This window comes from Esox lucius, chromosome 1 (genome assembly GCF_011004845.1).
Source record: "Esox lucius isolate fEsoLuc1 chromosome 1, fEsoLuc1.pri, whole genome shotgun sequence".
NCBI classification, from domain to species: Eukaryota; Metazoa; Chordata; class Actinopteri; order Esociformes; family Esocidae; genus Esox; species Esox lucius.
In genome coordinates, this window is record NC_047569.1 from 20,661,615 (window position 1) to 20,686,522 (window position 24,908).

Consider the following 24,908-nt stretch of genomic DNA (forward strand, 5'->3'; position numbering starts at 1 on the left):
ATCGATGCTCCATGTGGTTTCGGCTGCAACAAGCAACTGAATGGACAGGTCAGCTCTCTCCACAGAATGTGTGTGCCCGGGTGTGTGAGTGCTTATGTGTACACACACAGCGGCAGAATGAAACGAGGACTTATTATGGAAACGCTTTTTTTTCAAACGCTTCCCAGCGGAACATGGGAAGAGCTGAATAGACCTGGACAAACCTTTTCACAGCACCTTGAAACCTGAGCGGGCTTGCAGGGTTCCCACTCATCTTCCGCTGGCCTGATCTCCGTCTGTCATCCAACACAAATGGCATCCTCAGCAGGGGACCCGGCTTGGGAATTAAGCTGTCATCAGATGCTGAGCAGAGCAGGCTGCAACCTACATTCAAACTGACATAAAAGTGAACTCACTCTAGTCTGGTCTAACGCAAGGCTGTGTGTAGATAATTGTGATAAAGTGAATTATGTGATTTTACATTGAGGAGTTTGATATGGACTAGAGCTGGGATGAAAATTATTGTCACAGACCATGCCAACTACTTTTCATAAACCTTTTGCTGATATTGTTCATTACGATACCTACTAAGGTCGTTTGCCATATTTAATTAAATAATGATTTCATTTTGGACACATGATGGGTAGAACAAACTAAAATAAGCAACAATGAGCATGCCCATCCCCTCATACACATGCCTCTTGGTTTTCCTGTCAAGGTTATGACCACAGAAAATCAACACTAGGAATGTTGTCTGGTCATCAAGCAATTAAAGGTATGAACAGATTGATGAAACATGAGGATGTTGATTTCATTTTTATTATATTTAATCTAAATTTAAAATGTATCTATAATACATACATAGAATAATTACACCAAGTGAACAGAGCTTTTTAGGGTAAAAAACGAAAATAAAAGCAATTTAGATAAAAGCAATTTGAAAATATTAATAATAGGCTTAATATCTTAAATATTCATTTCAGCCTCTTTAGATTTATCTAGAATAGGGGGCCTTTGTTTCTAATTTACAATAATTACGTCAAGACAAAGCTAAAGCTAATGACATTACTTTTACTTAGATAAAAATTGTTAGCGAACTACCATTACCTAGCATGTTAGTTCAGTTGCTTGAGGCTACCTAAAGTAGGCCAATAGGCTACAGTGGGGCGAACAAGCATTTGATACACTGCCAAGTTTGCAGGTTTTCCTACTTGCAAAGCATGTACAGGTCTGTCATTTTTATCATAGGTACACTTCAACTGTGAGAGACGGAATCTAAAACAAAAATCCAGAAAATAACATTGTATGATTTTTAAATAATTAATTTGCATTTTATTGCATGACATAAGTATTTGATCACCTACCAACCAGTAAGAATTCCGGCTCTCACAGACTTGTTAGTTTTTCTTTAAGAAGCCCTCCTGTTCTCAACTCATTACCTGTATTAACTGCACCTGTTTGAACTCGTTACCTGTATAAAAGACACCTGTCCACACACTCAATCAAACAGACTCCAACCTCTCCACAATGGCTAAGACCAGAGAGCTGTGTAAGGACATCAGGGATAAAATTGTAGACCTGCACAAGACTGGGATGGGCTACAGGACAATAGGCCAGCAGCTTGGTGAGAAGGCAACAACTGTTGGCGCAATTATTAGAAAATGGAAGAAGTTCAAGATGACGGTCAATCTCCCTTGGTCTGGGGCTCCATGCAAGATCTCACCTGGTGGGGCATCAATGATCATGAGGAAGGTGAGGGATCAAACCAGAACAACACAGCAGGACCTGGACAATGACCTGAAGAGAGCTGGGACCACAGTCTCAAAGAAAACCATTAGTAACACATTACGCTGTCATGCATTAAAATCCTGCAGCGCACGCAAGGTCCCCCTGTTCAAGCCAGCGCATGTCCAGGCCCATCTGAAGTTTGCCAATGACCATCTGGATGATCCAGATGAGAAATGGGAGAAGGTCATGTGGTCTGATGAGTCAAAAATAGAGCTTTTTGGTCTAAACTCCACTCGCCATGTTTGGAGGAAGAAATACAACCCCAAGAACACCATCCCGTGAAGCATGGAGGTGGAAACATCATTCTTTGGGGATGCTTTTCTGCAAAGGGGACAGGACGACTGCACCGTATTGAGGGGAGGATGGATGGGGCCATGTATCGCGAGATCTTGGCCAACAACTTCCTTCCCTCAGTAAGAGCATTGAAGATGGGTCGTTGCTGGGTCTCCACAGCCAGGGCAACTAAGGAGTGGCTCCGTAAGAAGCATCTCAAGGTCCTGGAGTGGCCTAGCTAGTGTCCAGACCTGAACCCAATAGAAAATCTTTGGAGGGAGCTGAAAGTCCGTATTGCCCAGCGACAGCCCCGAAACCTGAAGGACCTGGAGAAGGTCTGTATCCCGGCCAAAATCCCTGCTGCAGTGTGTGCAAACCTGGTCAAGAACTACAGGAAACGTATGATCTCTAATTGCAAGCAAAGGTTTCTGTACCAAATATTAAGTTTGGCTTTTCTGATGTATCAAATACTTGAGTCATGCAATAAAATACTAATTCATTACTTAAAAATCATACAATGTGATTTTCTGGATATTTGTTTTAGATTCCATCACTTACAGTTGAAGTGTACCTATTATAAAAATTACAGAGTTCTACATGCTTTGTAAGTGTGAAAACCTACCCAAATACTTTTTCTTCCCACTGTATCCAGCCATTAATTGTTTTGTTTATATGTATTTACAAAATGTATTTACTTATTTGAATAGGTTCTACCATCATTATTGGGTCTTTAAAAATATCTATTATGAACAACCTTCCCCTGACAAGCGTGGGTGTAAAGTGTAAGCAGCTGCCACGTGGAACCGACAGACATAGCAAAAGGTGTGGTCAATAGAGCAGTTTATAATTGTCACTTAAAAAAAAAATTATTATAACCCCTCAACTAAACTGTCTCACACCGATCATCATCCTTTTCTTTCAGAAATGTATGTGTACATTTATAGTAGAGACATCCTGTTTGACACTTGAATTTGGTTCAGGATTGCGCCATACATTTTTCTAAATTGTCTTGTTACAAAACCAACTCTGGGGTCTGAATAGTGTAAACTACAAATATACCCACCTGAGATTTTTTATCACGGGAGCTAATAATACTGGTGGGTACTGTACCACAGCTAAGTTTTGTATCCAGGCTCTCCGCAATGCGTCAAAGTACTGCCATGATATATTAGCCATATAGCACCTCCCCCTGTGCTTGATAATTCCTTATAACTACGCTATGTAGCAAATTTTCTAGCACAAGCAGCAGCATTAAGTTCATGTCCATGTTGAAATTGTCAATTTCCAATTGCTTACCAGGAAGAATCTGCCAATGTTGTTGGACGTCCCACCTAGGTGACTACATTAAAATGTCAAATGCTTTCAATGTCACCCTATAACAGGTTTTCTCCCAGTAAATTCCACAATCCATCTTTATGGGTGTGGCCTTGCTAGTTAAGTTTTACTGTATTATACTGCCCCTCTGTGGAACTTTAGATAAATAACATCTGGACCCTTTAACCAATGATAGTTCCATAAACTGATGTCACTCTGTATATGCAAAGCTGGTCAGATTAATCAGCATGCAACTGGCAGCACAGCTCATCAGAACTAATTTCCTGTTCCTTGTAGTAGGAAAATTTCTTCATAAATTAAACGTATCTGTTTAAAATTAGTTTAAGGGAGGGATGACAAGAATGAGATTTTGGAATTATGGCTACAAGAGACTATTGTTGTACTAACAGAAATGATGCAGCCAGTGGTCAGGATAAGCTGATAAGTTAAGTGAGGAATGGAACAATGCCTACAGAGATTGGAGAGGATGGGGTCAAGGGAGCAACCAGACATTTTTAGTTGCAGGATTTCAACTGGAGAGAGTGGGCAAAAAGCAATGAATGCAAAGACATGTTCAGCATCTGAAGCAACCACTGGAATCAACATTCTGAGCACATGAGGCAGAAATGTAACCCTTCCTTTCAAATATGTTGATAAAGTCATCAGCAGAGAGAAAAGTTGGTTGGGGAGAAGAGAGAGGATTCAGGAAACAGGAGAATATGGCAAAGAGTGTCTGTTCAAAGAATCTTGTGGAGTAATGAAAGTGGTTTTAGAAGCAGAGAGAAGATAAGCAAGGGGCGAGTGAAGGTCTGATGGGTTATCAGAATATTTAGATTTGCTCCGTTTTGGTCAGCTGCCCTCAGCCCTGTCCTGTGAGTTTGCAGTGAGCAACAGAGCAAGCTGGAAGGAAAGGGGATAGTGGCAGTCATACATGTAAATGTAAATCATTTAGCAGATGCTCTTATCCATACGTTTCCATATTTTCTTGTACTGGACCCCTGTCGGAATCAACCCCACAAATATGAGGTTGCAAGGGTGTTGAAGTAACTGCGTACTGAATAGTAGAAGCAATTTATGATTTTGGTTATTCCTTTATGTTCTGATTATACTTATCTCTCCACTTTGGATTCTGTCTTTTACCAATTGAAGTTTGCGATGGATACCCTGGTTTGCTGGAAAAAGGCTTAACAAACTTTTTTAGCATATGGCACAACATGGCATCCTTTGTCAGGAAATTGTAGTGATAAATTGTCAGGAAATTATCTCGTTGGTCAAACTCATTGAGAAGTTCTCCAGCGGCATCTGGTGGATGATAGATGACCACAACACTTGAATGGACAATTGACATTGACTGCATGAAATTCAAAAGATGATATACAATGCTGCGTAAAATGTAAAGAAAAAAAAATGCAACGACGTGAAAATTATTCATACCATATTTTCAATAGACATTAGTACAAAGATAATGTATAAAATACTGAAACATATATGCCCACTTTGAATTTGATGCCAGTAACATGTTGGGACAGCAGCAGCAACAAAAGACTGGAAAAGTCTTTCAGAAGTAAAGATGGGGAGGGGTTCACCACACTGTGAAACACTCCGCAGGCAAATAGTGCAACAATTTAAGAATATTGTTTTTCAATGTAAAATTGCAAAGAGTTTGGTGATCTCAACATCTACGGTACATAATAACATTAAAAGATTCAGAGATTCCAGAGAAATCTCTGTACGCAAGGGACAAGACCTAAACTAGCCTGCCTACAGACAGGACCTGTCATCCATTGAAAACATTTGGTGCATTATGAAATGGAAAATATGACAAAGGAGACCCTGAACTGTTGAGCAGCTGAAATCCTATATCAAGCAAGAATGGGAAAACATTTCACTTTCAAAACTACAGCAATTGGTCTCAGTTCCCAAATGCTTACAGAGTCTTGTTAAACGTAGAGGTGATGCAATACAGTGGTGCCCATGTGTTGCTGGCATCAAAAAGGGCATGTATTTTTCCAAAAACTATAACATTTCTCAGTTTCAACATTTGATATGTTGTCTTTGTACTATTTTCAGTTAAATATAGTGAAAGATGATTTGCCCATCATTACATTCGGTTTTTATTTGTATTTTACACAGCGTCACAACTTTGTCGGAAATGGGGTGGTACAATAGCTTCGCAAGAGGGAAAAGGGATTACCTCCACTTTGGAGACATGAGTATTCCTGTGCCGCCACTACTACAACCAGAAGGTCTAGCCCTATAGGAAATGACATAGATGAATAGACAGCATCTGAGGTAGCAGTATTTACTGGGGTGAACAATGTCTCTGTCAGGGCCAGAAATCAAGAGCCTGAATGTTATATTAGGCAGAGATGAACTCGACTTTGTTGAGAGATGATTGACAGTTCCAAAAAACCTGGAGTTCCACTTGGGTTGGGATTACTGAGGTTGCTGTTGCAAGGTTAACTGAACTTATAATACACTTTTTGCAATTACCATCTAAGTCTTGTAACAAGACTACTATTGAATTCCTGTGAATTGAGGGGGGCAGTCCATAAACGTAGCCTGAAAGTCAAATCTCAAGGGTCTGGAGAGGTTTTGTATGGTGGAATGGCCTCAGATCTCTTCGTATGTAATCTTCAATCTATAAAAATATAAGAAAAGGCTAGGGTCATTATAATTGTAAGGAGAGAGTATATAAAGTATAGAAAACAATGGTGCCAGTTACATTTTTGGGAAATGCATGGTTTAAATGGTTCCCTTCAATAATTAATCAAGAAAAAAAACTCCACATGTTGGAAAAGCAATAGTTAATTACCTACACAGCCTTTTTGTACTGGACTCTCAACAAAGACATACTTATCTGTCTGAGAACTGAGCTGTGCCTTTGGCCAGGTCGCCCTCGAAAATGAGAATTGTTTCTCAAGTGATTTTCCTGGTAAAATAACAGTGAAGATAGAAAAAAATTAAAGCAGCGCTCATTCAGTTATTTTTTACGTTATATTCGATGCTTTACTGAACAACCAGTTGAAAAACGGGGAGGGTTTAAATTCTGATTGGTTTGCCGGTTGCAAAACGCACTTACAATGGCAGGGCCACTGCGTTTTAAAAACGTGAATTTTGCTTCAAGATATGATTCGCCACACCCACTAAACCAAAGCAAAAGTAGCCTACCTCTACAATATTGTTTTGGGCCACCGTGTCGTACGGTGTAGACCGTTCTGGAACGTAGTGAACGTTTATGCGAACTGAACGCACCTCAGGCCCGCCATTTCCCTGAATGCATCTATTCCTTAAACCCAGCAGGAGTGGCGAATTGCGAAGCGATAGACCGCAGACACGGAGATCCAGTGTGCAAGAGATCGGGATGAGCGATAGACAGAGACGTGGGGCGAATGAGTCAGCTAGAGAACCCACCAAATATATATGAAATCATTTTAAGCAAAGACCTTTTTCGGATCTACATTGGGCTGAAATAATTAAGCTTGGAGACGTTGTTTAATACATTTTGTTGTATAATTTTTCTTCGGCTGTCACCAGGTCATCGTTTTTCTTCCAGTTTCCACCTTTTTTATTTTGAAATAGGTAGTGAACATTGCTAACTGTGGATATTATATACATTATTTGATTTTAAACTTTATAGATATAGGCTATTGTGATTTTTCAAGTAATTTGTTGAATAAATAAACGAAGATGTCGGGGCAGAGTATTACGGACAGGATAACAGCAGCACAGCACAGTGTTACTGGATCTGCTGTGTCGAAAACTGTATGCAAGGCCACAACACATGAAATAATGGGTCCGAAAAAGAAACATTTGGATTGTAAGTATCGAAATAATCACGAGTTTTTCATAGATTGTGTCATTATTTAAATGAAAAAAGTCGGGGCTGTTTATCTATTGAGTTATGGCGTCGGTGACACAAGGCCCGAAGCCTGTCGGAATACTGTTATTATCTAACTTCTGTCAGAATTTATCGAGAAGGGATAGATACATTGAAACAAAACAAGAGCATACAACGAAAATGCACTCAACTTTATTTAACTGGACGTTGACTATGGTGACATAAGATATTTTTGAATGTCAGGATAGTCATCAGGATTGCTGTGAAATTAGCTAGCTTTCTAGCAGTCTGTCTAGCGGTTTCTTTCATTCCGCATAGCTTTAGTTAAAGGCCACCCTCCATGGCCTAAACAGTATTGTACGCTGTTTAGCCAATCCGTTGTTTTATCAAGTGTATTGGCTGGTTCTCCTTATTACGTGACCGTTTTGAGCGTACAAATATGCCCCAAATGTAAATTCAATATTTACCAATAGGAAGGGACAACTTCCACGGTAATAAGAGTTTATTTTGACATTGTGAGTTTCGCTTACAATGTCAAAACTGTTTGTTGCATCATTTTAAAATAGATTAATCGTATAGTGAAGGCTTCATTTAACGGTTTCGGTCTCGTTATCATCACTAGGTGTGTCTGTCATTGCTAGAGGCCACACATTTCACTGTTTCACTGATCTGGTAATTACAGAACTAATTCGTTCACAAAATTCAGGAGAGAAAAATGTCAATATGCCAATATGCCCATCATTGGATATGATGCATCATTTTAATAAGAATGGATTTGTTCGCTTTATCAAGTCACAGGTGGGTTTTAGTTGCATCAAATATAGTAAACCAAACAAATAATTTTACTTTGATTTGCTAAATATATGTTCGTAGGCTTATCCCTTCGCAATATTCAGGAAATCTGAAATTGAGATGGAGAATTTAGTATAAATGTTTTTGCTCTTGAAAATATGTTTTTGTGCTTCAAGTTTGTGAATGGCTGTCTTTGTAGCAGAGCTGCCTGGTGGCTTGCCAGTGGAGTTAAACAGTTTCCTGGTACAGCGAGAGCTCTATTTCTAGTAGCCAGGCACAAAGAGGAGTTTCCACTGTACTCATGGTATCCAGCGGACTGCTATATTTACATCCCAATGTCACTGTCAGACCTTTAATCTGTGAGAACTTAAATCTTTGATCCTAAAAAATGATACCTGACCCTATTTAATCCCTGAACATAGGGTGCTATCAAACTTTTAAGAAATCATTTTAAGAATTGCGTTAGCAGTAATATCAACTGATCTTTACCAGACTGTCTAGTGTCTGTAACATATATATCATGCCGATACTGCCAGCCCCCTACAGTGCTCCCTGGATATTTCTGCCGGCCATGCTAACTGCTGCTGCTTTGGAAGGTTATGCTGTCCTACTTAGAACCCTCTACTTTGAAAACATGAGAATATAGGCCAGACATGGTAAATCTGCATGGGTTGGTTGTCATTACCCATTCGCCACCTGCTAATGAAGCAGGTGAACAAGTTCAAATTCTAAATGCTTATTATTGTATGAAACAGATTATGATCTTGATTTAGGCATTGCCTTTTTCAAATCTTGTTCGCATTCTCACAAGCAGCGCAATTCTGGGAAAAAAACACTGTTTTCTATTCCTGTTGGTCTGTTGACCGATAACATATTTTTCCAAAATCAGAATTGCTCTGCCTGCTTAAACTCCACCACGGTGTGCCCAACATAAGACCCAGGCCTCAAATAGCAAACATGGAACACGGAACGTTAAAAATAAAACATTTTGTGATGAGAAAACATCATCAATATCATGTAACAGTGGACTTGTTGTACTTGTCTCCTCAGAATAGAGCATCAGGTTTACTGAGGCTCTAGACTGGTGGTGGAAAAAACGCTAGTAATGCCAAGATATCAGACTGAAAGTGTTTTTTGAGATGTTGATTTTTCATTAAACTCATCATCTACTCATCCTCATTAAGACCGTCTTTAAGGTTTTCTGTGCCAGTAGCATAGAAATGTATCTTTCTTGAGTGTATTCTGGCTATTAAAACAAATGTATTGATATTGCTGCTAGAAGCAGAGTGACTGAATACATAGTTACACAGATGTGAAAACATTAGCTATAATTTAATATTAACTGGGTTTACCCTAAAATCTAGCAATGTTTTCACTTTTATTGGCCAGTAAACATTGAGCAATCACTAAAGTACTAATTTTCTTTCTTTTAAATTTTTTATCTTTCCCTAGGTTTTCCCCTCTAACTCTTTCTCTCTCTCTCTCTCTCTCTCTCTCCTAGACCTGATCCACTGCACCAATGAGATGAACGTGAACATTCCCCAGCTGGCTGACTCACTGTTTGAGAGGACCACCAACACAAGCTGGGTGGTAGTCTTCAAGTCGCTCATCACCACACACCACCTTATGGTCTATGGCAATGAGGTTAGCTTTGCTTACATTTACAACTCTCTGCAATGTCTATGGCTGTGTTCATAACTCATTACTTTTGTAGTTTACACATATTATATCAACTATGTATAGAGTTCAGATTACAAGCTTTAAGACAAGCAATAATTGACCAGGTAATTCCTAGTTTTCCATTATAATCAATATTTTAACACAAATATGGAAACTGATCAAATGCTCCAGACCAATTCTATTTCTGTAGATGTAAGAAAAATATGGACATGTATTGATACAGCTTTTTTTTTTTTTAATACAGCGTTTTGTTCAGTACTTGGCTTCAAGGAACACATTATTCAACCTCAGTAATTTTTTGGACAAAAGTGGTTTACAAGGTAAGGTATGAGGCCTTGGCTGTCTATGTCTTTTTTTTAGACTTATCCGCAAGGGATAGTTTCCCTAAATAACAAAATGGCAATATCAGTGCTCTTACCTTATAAGCAGTCTATTGACAAGGTTTGATATACACTCACCTAAAGGATTATTAGGAACACCTGTTCAATTTCTTATTAATGCAATTATCTAATCAACCAATCACATGGCAGTTGCTTCAATGCATTTAGGGGTGTGGTCCTGGTCAAGACAATCTCCTGAACTCCAAACTGAATGTCAGAATGGGAAAGAAAGGTGATTTAAGCAATTTTGAGCGCGGCATGGTTGTTGGTGCCAGACAGGCCGGTCTGAGTATTTCACAATCTGCTTAGTTACTGGGATTTTCACGCACAACCATTTCTAGGGTTTACAAAGAATGGTGTGAAAAGGGAAAAACATCCAGTATGCGGCAGTCCTGTGGGCGAAAATGCCTTGTTGATGCTAGAGGTCAGAGGAGAATGGGCCGACTGATTCAAGCTGATAGAAGAGCAACTTTGACTGAAATAACCACTCGTTACAACCGAGGTATGCAGAAAAGCATTTGTGAAGCCACAACACGCACAACCTTGAGGCGGATGGGCTTCAACAGCAGAAGACCCCACCGGGTACCACTCATCTCCACTACAAATAGGAAAAAGAGGCTACAATTTGCACGAGCTCACCAAAATTGGACAGTTGAAGACTGGAAGAATGTTGCCTGGTCTGATGAGTCTCGATTTCTGTTGAGACATTCAGATGGTAGAGTCAGAATTTGCCGTAAACAGAATGAGAACATGGATCCATCATGCCTTGTTACCACTGTGCATGCTGGTGGTGGTGGTGTAATGGTGTGGGGGATGTTTTCTTGGCACACTTTAGGCCCCTTAGTGCCTTTTGGGCATCATTTAAATGCGACGGCTTACCTGAGCATTGTTTCTGACCATGTCCATCCCTTTATGACCACCATGTACCCATCCTCTGATTGCTACTTCCAGCAGGATAATGCACCATGTCACAAAGCTCTAATCATTTCAAATTGGTTTCTTGAACATGACAATGAGTTCACTGTACTGAAATGGCCCCCACAGTCACCAGATCTCAACCCAATAGAGCGTCTTTGGGATGTGGTGGAACGGGAGCTTCGTGCCCTGGATGTGCATCCCACAAATCTCCATCAACTGCAAGATGCTATCCTATCAATATGGGCCAACATTTCTAAAGAATGCTTTCAGCACCTTGTTGAATCAATGCCACGTAGAATTAAGGCAGTTCTGAAGGCGAAAGGGGCTCAAACACAGTATTAGAATGGTGTTCCTAATAATCCTTTGGGTGAGTGTAAATCCATGCTTTGGTTTAACTTCCCAGCACTGTTTCCAAATGCTAGCATTTTAGCATTTGTATGACAAATCCTATATAACTCCAGAGAACTACTCTTCATGTCCAAATTGTCTAAAATCTGTTGTAAGATTCGTCAATGTTCTTATAGATGATTTGAACCTGAAACGTTAAGAATATTTTTATTCTTACAATACAAGTGAATGCATATAATATTAAATCCATCTTTAAGGGCCTATTTGGAGCTTCACAGTACCTTTTAAAATCCATTTGAATGATTTTGATATGATGTGTGAATAATGCAGAGATTTGTGCCCGAAGCTAAAGCAAGGCATGTATTTACAAAATGGACCATTTTGTAATTTGGGTGACCCATCCCTTTAACTCTTACATGGTTGTAAGTTTAAAAAGATTACCTGATTCTAATGTATGTTTTCATGAGAACTGTGAGATTTATATGTAAAATATCACTGATTCTCAGGTCTCTCTCTACCAGGCTACGATATGTCTACATTTATCCGGAGGTACAGTCGATATCTGAATGAAAAGGCTGTATCATACAGACAGGTTGCTTTCGATTTCACTAAAGTAAAGCGAGGGTAAGACACTTTTTAATTACTACTGTATTTGTTTTTCTTACCTGTATTTCTTACCTGTATGCCTGTCAGCATATATGCTGGTAAAATCGGCAGGCTATGCTCACCAATTCCCTACCCTTTGGTACTTAATGCTTTTAACACCTAACTAACACTGTACACATTTCTCCATAGGGTGGATGGGGTGATGAGGACCATGAATACAGAAAAGCTACTGAAGACCATCCCTATCATACAAAACCAGATGGATGCCCTCCTTGACTTCAATGTAAGTCTGAGGTCAACCTCCCCATAAACATGCTGCTTGTGACCTGTAACATGTGTTTATTTGAATAGTCTGATTTTGGCAGGTGCTGTATTCTGATTACTAAATGTATAGCCCTGAAATCAGTGATTGATACAGGCTATTTTTCCTCCTCACTGACCTGCACCTACAGTATGTTGTTTTGTAAGCAAAGCCCTTACTGTCAGTCAGCATATGAAACTGAATTTTGTGTCCCATTTAGGTAAATGCCAATGAACTCACTAATGGAGTTATCAATGCAGGCTTCATGCTCCTCTTCAAAGATTCCATTAGGCTTTTTGCTGCATATAATGAAGGCATCATCAACCTGCTGGGTAAAACTTAATATCCAACTTCAGTTACTCCAACATTCTGATCAGTTCTCTAAGTTCCTTGCACTGTAGATTTTGACTTTTGATATGTACTGTTATAAACTGTAGCAATGAATACTTAAACTCTAGGATATATATATATTTTTTCATCTACATATTTTCCGTGCTAATGCCTGCTGTTTATTTGGTTAACCACAGAGAAGTACTTTGACATGAAGAAAACACAATGTAAAGAGGGCTTGGATATCTACAAAAAGTTTCTGACCCGAATGACCCGAATCTCAGAGTTCCTTAAAGTGGCAGAGGTGATTTGCTCTATACTTGCTTTGCACTTAATGCTATGTGTTCATCATTCCATACCAATTATTAATTACCTAAAATATTGGCAGTCAAAATGCATCAGTACTAGTAATAAGGTAGTGCTAGGATTGTTTTGGGATTTGGAGGCACTACTATAACATTGCACATTCTCGTTTGACAGCAGGTGGGTATTGATCGAGGAGACATTCCAGACCTTTCACAGGTTAGTCTTCTCACTTCAAAACTCCCTTAATGAGCAATGCCATAAGAGGGACTTAGAAACCTTCACAATGACTTTACTCTAGCCGCTTGTCTCTACTGAATAGACACTTGCATTCCCACTCTGTCTCCATCTCTTTTACTCTTTCTCTTTCTGTTACACTCACTCCCCTTAATTTCTTGCAGTCACTTTATGCTGTCATTATTTTCTCCTGTCATTTAGTATTTCTCTTTGTTTGTATTTCTTCTGTCAATTTCAGTATTAACTCTTATTTAATCAGATGATGCCCTGCCCCACTATATTTACTCCACCCTGTGCAAATGTTTCCCAGATAAGGCAGAAACCTTCCAATGCATGTTGCCAACTGAACATAATTCTTACTTTTTCCTATTCTCAAATATCTGTTAGGCCCCCAGCTACAGTAAATAAAGGTGTTAAAATACAAACTTATCGTAGCTTACAGTTCTGATTCAGAATTTACAGCAAATGTAATTGATGACCCCCGCTCCAACCCCACCTCACACTGTTTGAGCTACCTCAGTCTTTAGTGACACTGGTAATATCACAATACTTTCAAGGAAAATTATCCACCATCAGTCATACTTGACCTTGTTAGTACATTACACAAATTGTGTGTTATGTCACACTTACATTTTATAATAATAACAGTAGTATTTTATATGGGGCAACTGTAGAGGTGTTATAACCTTCAGATTTCTAGGCATAGTTATGGTACAGTATAACTATATCTCTGACCATCACCACCTTTATATTCTGTATTTTCCCTTATCTTTCCACCTTTAGTTTACAGTTTGTGTAAGTATTTTCATCTCACTCTTCTATGTCTGTGACTTGCTTTGGTGTAGTCTTTGCATGCCTTTACTCTGACTCTGTGACTCATTGACATGTGTTTTACAGGAATGAAACAAACTGTATACAATTCTCTTGAAATGTACATAACCCATCCAACATGGCTGCCCAGATGTGCTTATACATGACCAATTCAGCACCACATATTGTAAAATGTTGAAATTGCTTTGGTGTGTACCATCTGCAAACACATTTCAATATTACTTATTGTATGTGGTATTTGGCTGCAAAGCAAACAACCATTATTTGGTGGTGGGCAAACCAAAGTCCTTTTGTGTTTTGCCTTGTGTATTAATGGTTTTGTGCATCAGTGTGCATTTCTGTAGTGTTGAATGTTAGGATCTGGCCCGCAGTGAAGAGTTAAACACTGTGAATGTATGTTTTAGTGGGAATCTAATAAACTAAGGCATTATGGTATATGGAACTATATATATTAAGGATGCAGTGTTTTTCCTCACCACATGATATGAATAGCTATATATTTCAGAAAGCATGTCAGGAAAAACTCAAAGGCCTATATCAGTTGTATAACACAATAGTAGAAGGACAACCAGTTACTCACCACTGGCTTAGAGGGTTGTCTGCATATAGTACAGACTAACTCAACCTTGGCCTATACTAACTGCTGTTCTCCATTACTACAGGCTCCCAGTAGCCTCCTGGAAGCTCTAGAGCAGCACCTGGCCTCCCTGGAGGGCAAGAAGGTTAAAGACTCCACTGCTGCTAGCAGGTATGTACTGAATGGGCTACAATATAGAACTGATTTAATATAAGTGTTGTCTAGGGGGCTTCATCCCAGATGTAGTATTTAGTATTTTACCTGGATCCCAATTAGATGCTGCCTAAATATTAAACGCTAAGTCTTATTTTCAGGGGTCCTGGTATTAGCACCTTTGTAAACAATGTTTTAGAATATTTTAACATTTATCTGCATTGAGTCTGTCAGCCTACAATAGTGTAATGAGCATACAGTAGGGCAACTAACCAAGTGGTCTATTCCTTATTTACTATAGCCAACATGTTCAATATGTGTTTATTAACCTGTAAGAGAACAATGGGGAGTGTAAAACGATTACTGGGAAACAAAATCAGTGGTAAATGTCAGATGGGGCTAAATGTAGTTCTTGTCCTCTCAAATGTCAGATATTTACGTGCTGCATTGCATGCTGTTGCCTGACTTATAGTTTTAAAATCCATTTATAAAATGTCCTTATTCTTTTCACCAATCGCAGTTAAATGTTTGTGCCTTATTGGTCTAGGCACAGAAAATGAACTGTTGGTCTTCATCAGTAGGCTTAAAGTAGTTCCATCTCAAAGTTATTTGCTAGTAGCCTAAATAAAAATGTAGTATTCTAGAGGAATTATAAGATGGGGAAAATGTAAACAAACCTGGTATGTTTTTGCTTTAAACCTTTTGGACACATTTTTAAAATACATTTGCCCTTACAAGACATAGCATATGCTGTATAATTCTTTTCCGACTTACATATTTATGTCTTAAGCATTGTGTAGCTACAGTCATTTATTTGTGTTCCTATGGCTGTTTGCGTGTGTCAACAATGTTTGGCAGGTTGATGGGATGATGTTTCATGCCAGACACTGGCCAACCCTAGTACCCTGTAAGCGGCTGTCACTAACAGATTTGCTTTGTGCACAAAGCTCTTAAGCCATGTTTGCTTTAATTATTATTGGTGGTAATGGTAATTGATGTTTTCAGCTGGGGTTGCTGTAGTTTTCTGCCTACAAGTTTCGCTGTTGTGGGTCATTACAGGGCCAGCACTCTATCCAACGCAGTGTCTTCGCTGGCCAGCACAGGGATGTCTTTCACTAAAGTAGATGAGCGAGAGAAGCAGGCTGCTCTTGAGGAAGAACAGGCTCGTCTCAAAGCACTGAAGGTACAGTCGTGATGACCTGTGGATCACAACATGAGCATGATAACAGAAGCAATAGATTGGACCTGGCTTTGTGTTGCTTGTTCCATCTAAATGTGAAGGACAGCCAGATGTTAAAGTATGAAGGCAGTGATTTCAATTCAAAGCCTTGTTTTTGTGGATTCAATCAGGTTCACATACTTGACAACCATCATCTTCTCTAGTCTTGGCCATAATCTTTAGTACAGTGTTTCCCAATCCTGGTCCCGGGGAATGCCAAAGGGTGCATGTTTTTGTCCTAGCAGTCACACACCTGATTGAAATTAAATTGATATGCTGATGAAGTCAAACAAGTGTGTAAGTGGTAGGGCAACATTTGAATCAGGTATAGGTTAGGGGCAAAGACAAAAACGTGCACCCCTTGGGGTTCCAAGGACCAGGATTGGGTAACACTGCTCTAGTGTCTGTATTTAATTTGGACACTTTCCACCCAGGAACAGAGGCTTAAGGAGCTCTCTAAGAGGCCTTCGTTTGCCACCACAGACACTTCGCCCGTCTCCACCACTGGGGGCACTATCAGCACAGCCCCAGCCATCGACCTCTTTTCTACACCTAGCTGCTCTAATGGGTACAATTTGACCTTTCATTTCTAACTTTCACCAATGACCTGTGAAGCGTACCCATTCATGTGGTTCAACAGAGAAGTCTGCAAGGATTATGTAGACATTTCTGCTGAACAATGATTTCAATATTATTGTAATAGTTATGTTTAGTTCATTCTAGTTCTGTTTTTTTCTACAACTCCGTGAGTCTCAGGTGATACTGCTATTCAACTACATGTCCTAGTGTTGATTCAAACATGCCATTATTTCTGACCTCTCTCCTCAGTGCTCTCAAGATGGAGAGTGACCTGTTTGACATTCAGCAGACCTTTAAAACGTCCATGCAGGCCAGTTGTACAGGGCCACCTGTGGCTACAGCATGGGCAGGTAGGAGAAACATCCACCACCACAGAACTCTTCTATCTGCTCTACTACTATGACCTGTTCTGTTTTGCATGATTTCCCTCTGTTTGCATCAAACTGTTCTTATCTGTTTGGTCTCCTCTTTTTTTTCTTTTCTCCTCTGCCTGCCTAGATCCTTTCACCTCTGCTGAAGCTGGAGATGACTCCATGCCAAATCTTAACCCTTTCCTCTCAAAACCTGTTGTTGAAACCGCTGCTCACTTACCTGTAGTGTCCTCTGACGGTGTTAGCTATTCCTCTAGGACGTCTGCTCATGAAATGTTTGGTGGTAAAGATCTTTTTTTGGTCCTAAATGGAAATATCATTCCTGTTTTCTCGCTTTCCATTGTGTGGGACTGTTTGTAGAAAGTCAACCATAAGCATGCCTTGTCCTAATGTAGTTCTGTGTAAATGGTGTCCGTGCTGTCTTCGGATGAATGAGTGCTGTGTTCCTTTAAGAAGCCTTAATTTGCCTTGCGTGTGTAACGGTGGACTTATTTGTACCGTATCATTTGGTATGGTAACCTTGGTTCGGTCTCCACTAATACTGGAAAAACACTAGGCTATACCTGGGTAAATCTGACTAAGCGGAAAAACATTTCCAGCCATTTTCGTCAAAACAGCGCGGACGTTGCAGCCTTATCGAATTTCTCATCCTTATTGGTGCATTTGTCATTTTGTGAGGTGCACCGTGGAACTAGTTCAGTGCTATGGCAAGGGGTGGAATCGATAAACCAGAATGGAGGATCCTCCAGCATCATTTAAATCTCCAGTTCGGGAACATTTTGGCTTTCCAGTTTATTACAGCGCTGATGGACAGAGGTATGTTTATACTGTAGCTGTGCGTTTGCGCCCGTTCTTGGTGCTTGAGAATAGATGGTTTCTGCCACAGTAAGCAGAAAAACACTTCTCTTTTTTTTTTTTTTTTTACCTCACTTTTTCTCCCATTGCAATTTTTGTTGTCCAATTTTTGGCCTTGCATTGTTGTTGCAACTCCGCAGCAGTCGCAGGACGCTTGAAGATTGAAACATACTTCCTCCAAGCTTGTCTCATCAAGCCGATCCAATTCTTATCACACTGCTCAGTCAACCCCGAAGGCTTTAGCTGGTACACGCTCACTGAGGTAACCCACTCCCCAACCATTCCTCCATGGTTTAGTATGCAGGCTCCCACCTTTAACACAAGGAGTTGCCAGAGTGCAATGTGACCGCTGTGTGGATTACTCTGCCATCATATTACCACATAGAGGGTAGATGAGAGGTATCTTGCTACCATCCTTTCTGGAAGTCACAATTATGCATCTGGCAGAAGAACTTACATAGTCTGAGAGTAAACTTGAGAGGTCCAACAATTATACCTGTCCTTGCAGACAATGGCAGGAATACTGTAAATGCTGTGTGACAAAAACTGGACTTGAGCCACAAATAGAGGGTACGTTGGTAATGAAATCAATCTAGCATCACCTTTTTTCATTGCTACACTCCACCTGCTTATGTCTGGAAAACCGTGACAACCCTGATGAGCGTTGGGGTTTCTGATTGTGCTCTCATATGGCTCATTGTTAATTCCTGCTGCATGTTTTCCTAAAGAAACAAAAACTTTAACAGTTACTGTTGACTATAAATGTTCCTGTTGTACTGAAACAATACCGCAACTCCAAACCACAATGAGTGCCGAACCGTGGGTTTAGTGTGCCGTTACACCCGCCTGCATGTGTATGTCATTTGAAAGCTTCTATTATAAGGCTCTGCTAAGGTTAGAGTAACAAGCCAACGTTTTTGATGGGCCTCCATACCAATACATTCTACAGTTGTGGCCAAAACTTTTGAGAATGACACAAGTATAAATGTTCACAAAGTCTGCTGCCTCAGTTTTTATGATGGCAATTTGCATATACTTCAGAATGTTTTGAAGAGTGATCAGATGAATTGCAATTCATTGCAAAGTCCCTCTTTTCCATGAAAATGAACTTAATCCCAAAAAAAGAAGGTGTCAGGATGTCCAAGAAGAAGGCTTCAGGATGCCCAAGAAAGTCCAGCAAGCACCAGGACCGTCTCCTAAAGTTGATTCAGCTGCGGCATCGGGGCACCACCTGGTCCGGCTCCTAAAGTTGATTCAGCTGGGGAACGGGGCACCACCAGTGCAGTGCTAGCTCAGGAATGGCAACAGGCAATTGTGAGTGCATCTGCACGCACACTAAGGTGAAGACTTTTGGAAGATGGCCTGTTGTCAAGTAGGGCAGCAAAGAAGCCAATTCTCTCCAGGAAAAACATCAGGGACAGACTGATATTCAGGAAAAGGTATAGGCATTAGACTGCTGAGGACTGGGGTAAAGTCATTTTCTCTGATGAATCCCCTTTCCGATTGTCTGGGACGTCCAGAAAAAAGCTTGTCTGGAGAAGGCATGGTGAGTGCTACCATCAGTCCTGTGTCATGCCAACAGTAAATCATCCTGAAACCATTCATGTGTGGGGTTGCTTCTCAGCCAAGGGAGTGGGCTCACTCAAAATTTTGCCTAAGAACACATCCATGAATAAAGAATGATACCAAAACATCCTCCGAGAGCAACTTCTCCCAACCAACCAAGAACAGTTTGGTGACGAACAATGCCTTTTCCAGCATGATGGAGCACCTTGCCCAGAAGTTAATTGACAGCATGCCAGGGCGGATTGCAGAGGTCTTGAAAAAGAAGGGTCAACACTGCAAATATTGACTCTTTGCATAAACTTAATGTAATTGTCAATAAAAGCCTTTCAACCTTATGAAATCCTTGTAATTATACTTCACTATACCATAGTAACATCTGACAAAAATATCTAAAAACACTGAAGAAGCATACTTTGTGAAAATGTATATTTGTGTCATTCTCAGCTTTTGGCCATGACTGTACAATGAGGCTTTTTCCAATGAGGTCTTAAATGTATTAAACTCACTAAGGCAATGTAAACATTTGAAGAAATTTACTGATTTTCCTACTGCATAGTCATCATTTTTTGTGAAGGTATTCAAATAAGCTATTGCTTTTAGATTCTGATAAAGAATTCAATAGTATTATGTTATATTTTGTAGTATCATTTTAAAGCTATCTGTTTATCCTTACCAATATGATTTTTAATTCCCTAGATCGTTACAATCCCTTTACTGACACAAACTCGTCCGTTTCAACCAATTACAAACGCACAGTGCGGATAGAACACTCCATCTCAGGTACTTTGATGGTCCACCATCCCAGCCTATGTTTCCTGAGCCCATAGGCAAACATAGACCCCTGAACCCATGTACAGTACTGTGTATCCTCAGTGGCCCATAACCCTGTTGTTAGAGTAGTCTGCCAACTGACTTTCACTCAGCAGTTTTTAAAAATACATTTGACTATAACTTGTTACCAGTTATTGTTCCTAACTTTTAAGTGTGTTTTTTGTTAATTGTCTTTCTTCTGTACTGCAACTTTGCCTTGCCTGGCTTTTCTTGCCTTGCCATGAAATGCCTCCCTTTGCTCTCTCTTCTCGTTCTTCCTGCTTCCTCCTTTGGCGTTGTCAGACTCCTTCTGTGGTCCAACGTCTATGGCCCAGCACCTCTCTCACCAGGCCACCTACCCCACTGAGCCCTCTGCTGTAGCGGGTCTATTCAGAGGTAGAGGTAGCTCTAATGTTATGTGTCTATTCAGAGGTAGAGGTAGCTCTACTAGTCATTTAGAAGAACACCCTTTGCTTCTGTAATGTGGTTTCTGTTACTAGCTCTGACTTTGACACCAGTCCCACAGAAATGTTTCATCATTGCATCTCCTGTATCCTAAGTAGCCTCCTCTGACTTCTTTTGAAGGATACTCCACAGCACCACAAGCCACTCCCTCAGGATCACTCCAGGTGGACTTTGAGTCAGTCTTTGGAGCCAAAGCAACCGGCACTAACAACATGGATTCTGATGGTGAGGTGTTTATAATGTTCGACATTCAAACAATGTTGTTTTAAATGGATGTTGTAAATTGTACTCTTGTTCCTTAGACATCCTGAAACCCACAATGGCCGGCTCCAGTCAGGCCCTGTGCTCTATCAATCAGCTGCCAGACAAGCTGGTGGGAGACGACCTGGATTCCTCCTTAGCCAACCTGGTGGGCAGTAAGTGTCGCCATGTTGTGATGGAATATGACAGGTCAGACAAAGATTAACATGTAATAGAATCATGGTAAGTGGAAAGTGTGGAGAGAAAAAGAGGAAACGCCAAAGATCCAAACCACCTCATTATGGCTGGGGCGTGTATGATGATGTAACTGATTGTGGCAGCAGCAGAATTAATTCAGAATTACACAGAAACCTCTACGTTAATGTACAATCAAGTGTCTCCAAACAAATTGGATGATGTTCCATCATTCAACAGGATAATGACCCCAAACATGTTTCCATTGCAACTAGGGACATTTTTAGGGGCAAACGTTTTATTAAATTGAACATGCTTTCATATGCTTTAGCTAGGACTTCAGACAAAAGTATAATAAGATGACTGCAGTACAGTACAGGGCTGGCAGAGTATCACCAGAAAAGATACAGCAACTCTGGTTTTGTCAGTGGGTTTGAGACATCAGGCAGTTTATTTCATGCAAAGGATATGAGACCGAATACAAAACATATGTGCTTAGTTTGTATATTGTCGTATACTGTCCTAAAACGTTTGATACTCTGACATAAGTAAACTATGTGTAAAATGTTTTTTAATTTCTAAATTGTTAACAATATTTACATACTGTACTCAAATACAGTTGGGAGAACAAGTATTTGATACACTCCCGATTTTGTAGGTTTTCCCACTTACAAAGCATGTAGAAGTTGGTACTTTTCAACTGTGAGTGACAGAATCTAGAACAAAAATCCAGAAAATCACAATGTATGATTAAGTAATTAATTTGCATTTTATTGCATGACATAAGTATTTGATACATCAGAAAAGCAGAACTTAATATTTGGTACAGAAACCAAATACAGAGATCATACGTTTCCTGTAGTTCTCGACCAGGTTTGTACACACTGCAGCAGGGATTTTGGCCCACTCCTCCATACAGACCTTCTCCAGATCCTTCAGGTTTCGGGGCTGTCGCTGGGCAATATAGACTTTCAGCTCCCTCCAAAGATTTTCTATTGGGTCCAGGTTTGGAGACTGGCTAGGCCACTCAAGGACCTTAAGATGCTTCTTACGGAGTCACTCCTTAGTTGCCCTGGCTGTGTGTTTCGGGTTGTTGTCATGCTGGAAGACCCAGCCACGACGCATATTCAATGCTCTTACTGAGGGAAGGAGGTTGTTGGCCAAGATCTCGTGATACATGGCCCCATCCATCCTCCCCTCAATACGGTGCAGTCGTCCTGTCCCCTTTGCAAAAAAGCATCCTCAAAGAATGATGATTCCACTTCCATGCTTCATAGTTGGGATGGTGTTCTTGGGGTTGTACTCATCCTTCTTCTTCCGCCAAACACGGCGAGTGGAGTTTAGACCAAAAAGCTCTATTTTTGTCTCATCAGACCACATGACCTTATCCCATTCCTCCTCTGGATCATCCAGATGGTCATTGGCAAACTTCAGACGGGCCTGGACATGCGCTGGCTTGAGCAGGGGGACCTTTTATGTGCTGCTGGATTTTAATCCATGAAGGAGTAGTGTGTTACGAATGGTTTTCTTTGGGACTGTGGTCCCAGCTCTCTTCAGGTCATTGACCAGGTCCTGCCATGTAATTCTGGGCTGATCCCTCATTTTCCACATGATCATTGATGCCCTACGAGGTGAGATCTTGCATGGAGCCCCAGACCGAGGGAGATTGACCGTCATTGCGCCAACAGTTGTTGCCTTCTCACCAATCTGCTTGCCTATTGTCCTGTAACCCATCCCAGCCTTGTGCAGGTATACAGTTTTATCCCTGATGTCCTTACACAGCTCTCTGGTCTTGGCCATTGTGGAGAGGTTGGAGTCTGTTTGAGTGTGTGGACAGGTGTCTTTTATACAGGTAATGAGTTCAAACAGGTGCAGTTAATACAGGTAATGAGTGGAGAACAGGAGGGCTTCTTAAAGAAAAACTAACAGGTCTGTGAGAGCCGGAATCCTTACTGGTTGGTAGGTGATCAAATACTTATGTCATGAAATAAAATGCAAATTAATTATTTAAAAATCATACAATGTGATTTTCTGGATTTTTAGTTTTAGATTCCGCCTCTCACAGTTGAAGTGTACCTATGATTAAATTTACAGACCTCTACATGCTTTGTAAGTAGGAAAACCTACTTACAGTGTATCAAATACTTGTTCTCCCTACTGTACAAGCTTGGTGCCAAAAGATAAAAATTCTTATATCAGTACCTAGAGGGCACTGTTACCGTTTCTGGACGTATGACTTACGTTTTATATATCCACACTCTTTTAGATCTCGGGATTGGAAATGGCACAACAAAAAAGTAGGTCTGCTGTTCATGTTCCATCTCTTCAATGTGGATTGGTTATAGTGATAGATGGAGCGCTGTACTTTATCCAGCAGCAGTTAGGAGCCAGTTCTAATATTAGCGGTCTCAATCTACAGTGACATCCACTGGAGCCAGCCTGGGGAAAAGAGGTTGACTGGAGGAAGCAACTGGCAGCCCAAGGCTGCTCCAAACACAACCTGGAATCCTGTCTCCATGGTAATACACACTATACTGGCCTCTTATTGTACTGGGACTGTTATTTGGCTTTGATTAGTGTTTAGTTACTTAATGGGAATTGTTTCATTTATAAGAAGAACATTGTTATGAAATTGTTGTCTTGCAATTTGTCTACTGGGTTCTCTGCAGGAACATTGTAGTGTCCTTATTGTTGTGTTTGTGTCTGTACAGGCTCCCTCGGTCATGGCGTACCCTGCCACAACACCTACAGGCATGATGGGGGGATTTGGCATGGTCAGTATTTTTCAGCTGTATGTCTGCATGCATTACCACTGAGGAAAGTAGCCATGTAGTAGCTAGTTCTGAACTACAGACCGTGGGAAGTGCGGTTGGTCACTGAATCCTACACTATTGGGGACTGAATAAAAAATGTAATCACACCTCTCAAGGCAAAACATTTACCACGCTGAACAGATCTTAGGTTTTTCCTAAAAACTAAATTTGGCTACAATTGCGCCCCTGATTCACCTGTTTGACTTCGGTCATGGTGTCCTTCAGTCTCTCTGTTTCTGCAATTATGCTCTCCTACTGTGCTCATTTAAACTCATGGTGCATTGTGGTACTACTTCAAGTGTTGGCAACCATCATGAATGTCTCTGCCTTCCTTTGGTTTTGTTTATTTCAGGTGTTACTGGTGAGGCAGACAGGAAAATAGCTGCTTTTGTGTAGTTGTAGCAGCCAGGGAGCAGTTTCCCTCTGGCTCACCCATTTTATGTGACTTAATTGGCAGGGTTCCCTGCTGAAATGTCACAGATTGTTGGCTCATGCTGCGGAAGCAGAAAGGACCTTTGGGTGAATCTGTCAAATTCCTCACTGACTTCCCTTCAGTGTAAACAGTCCAGATTCGGCATGGTTTTGTTGTCAGTAAACCCTGCATCGCCCACAACTGTCACTTTCCTTTTTGTGATTTTTCTGGGTCAGGGGACAGTCTATTTGAGTTATATCCATGTAGGACACCAGGACAGCTGGTATTACCTGCTCCATAACAAGGACAGGGCAATACTTCTCATTCAGGACCTGAAGGACACTTACTTCCACGTGCATTCTGCTTAGGGGTCAACTGATGTTTTTATTTTTCCAGTGCTGATACCAATTATTAGTGATCAAGGAGACCGATAATTGTTGTCGATATGCAGTTCTGGTAAAAATTAATATTTCACTGTCTAAATTTTAAGTAGCACAAACATCAAAACAAAACTTTCTTTACATACATAAAATACATTTTATTAAATACTAGAAAACAATTATATATTATGAAGAAAGTGCAAGGATCTCCTAGCAGCATTTCTTGTGAGCTGAACTTTTATATGGATATAAATAATTAAGCAAATACCTCCACAAATCAGGTCGATTTTACTGTTTACAATGTTTGTCAGGTTTCTTTCCTGTGAAAATGAGTGAAAAAAGTTTACTGTAA

The 24,908-nt window shown here is 40.4% G+C and overlaps 1 protein-coding gene across 14 annotated transcripts in view; it reads left to right on the plus strand.

The window, feature by feature from the left end:
* The first annotated feature begins 6,543 nt into the window (after window positions 1-6,543).
* The window catches only part of picalmb (phosphatidylinositol binding clathrin assembly protein b), a 31,017-nt gene continuing 12,652 nt past the window's right edge, over window positions 6,544-24,908 (plus strand). For 2 of the 14 annotated variants that reach the window (XM_010863953.4, XM_010863960.4), the window contains exons 1-21: window positions 6,545-7,174; window positions 9,489-9,631; window positions 9,912-9,987; window positions 11,820-11,937; window positions 12,109-12,202; window positions 12,441-12,552; window positions 12,748-12,854; window positions 13,031-13,072; window positions 13,874-13,885; window positions 14,584-14,669; window positions 15,711-15,834; window positions 16,305-16,438; window positions 16,699-16,799; window positions 16,948-17,103; window positions 19,938-20,021; window positions 20,355-20,447; window positions 20,637-20,741; window positions 20,819-20,932; window positions 23,218-23,248; window positions 23,371-23,470; window positions 23,663-23,725. In XM_010863953.4, coding sequence (XP_010862255.1) covers window positions 7,045-7,174; window positions 9,489-9,631; window positions 9,912-9,987; window positions 11,820-11,937; window positions 12,109-12,202; window positions 12,441-12,552; window positions 12,748-12,854; window positions 13,031-13,072; window positions 13,874-13,885; window positions 14,584-14,669; window positions 15,711-15,834; window positions 16,305-16,438; window positions 16,699-16,799; window positions 16,948-17,103; window positions 19,938-20,021; window positions 20,355-20,447; window positions 20,637-20,741; window positions 20,819-20,932; window positions 23,218-23,248; window positions 23,371-23,470; window positions 23,663-23,725 — 2,025 coding nt within the window. In that variant the 5' untranslated portion in view covers window positions 6,545-7,044. Of the gene's footprint in view, window positions 7,175-9,488; window positions 9,632-9,911; window positions 9,988-11,819; window positions 11,938-12,108; window positions 12,203-12,440; window positions 12,553-12,747; window positions 12,855-13,030; window positions 13,073-13,873; window positions 13,886-14,583; window positions 14,670-15,710; window positions 15,835-16,304; window positions 16,439-16,698; window positions 16,800-16,947; window positions 17,104-19,937; window positions 20,022-20,354; window positions 20,448-20,636; window positions 20,742-20,818; window positions 20,933-23,217; window positions 23,249-23,370; window positions 23,471-23,662; window positions 23,726-24,908 lie in introns of all 14 variants that reach the window. The other 12 variants (XM_020049223.2, XM_010863955.4, XM_010863957.4 and 9 more) reach the window with 12 other exon arrangements.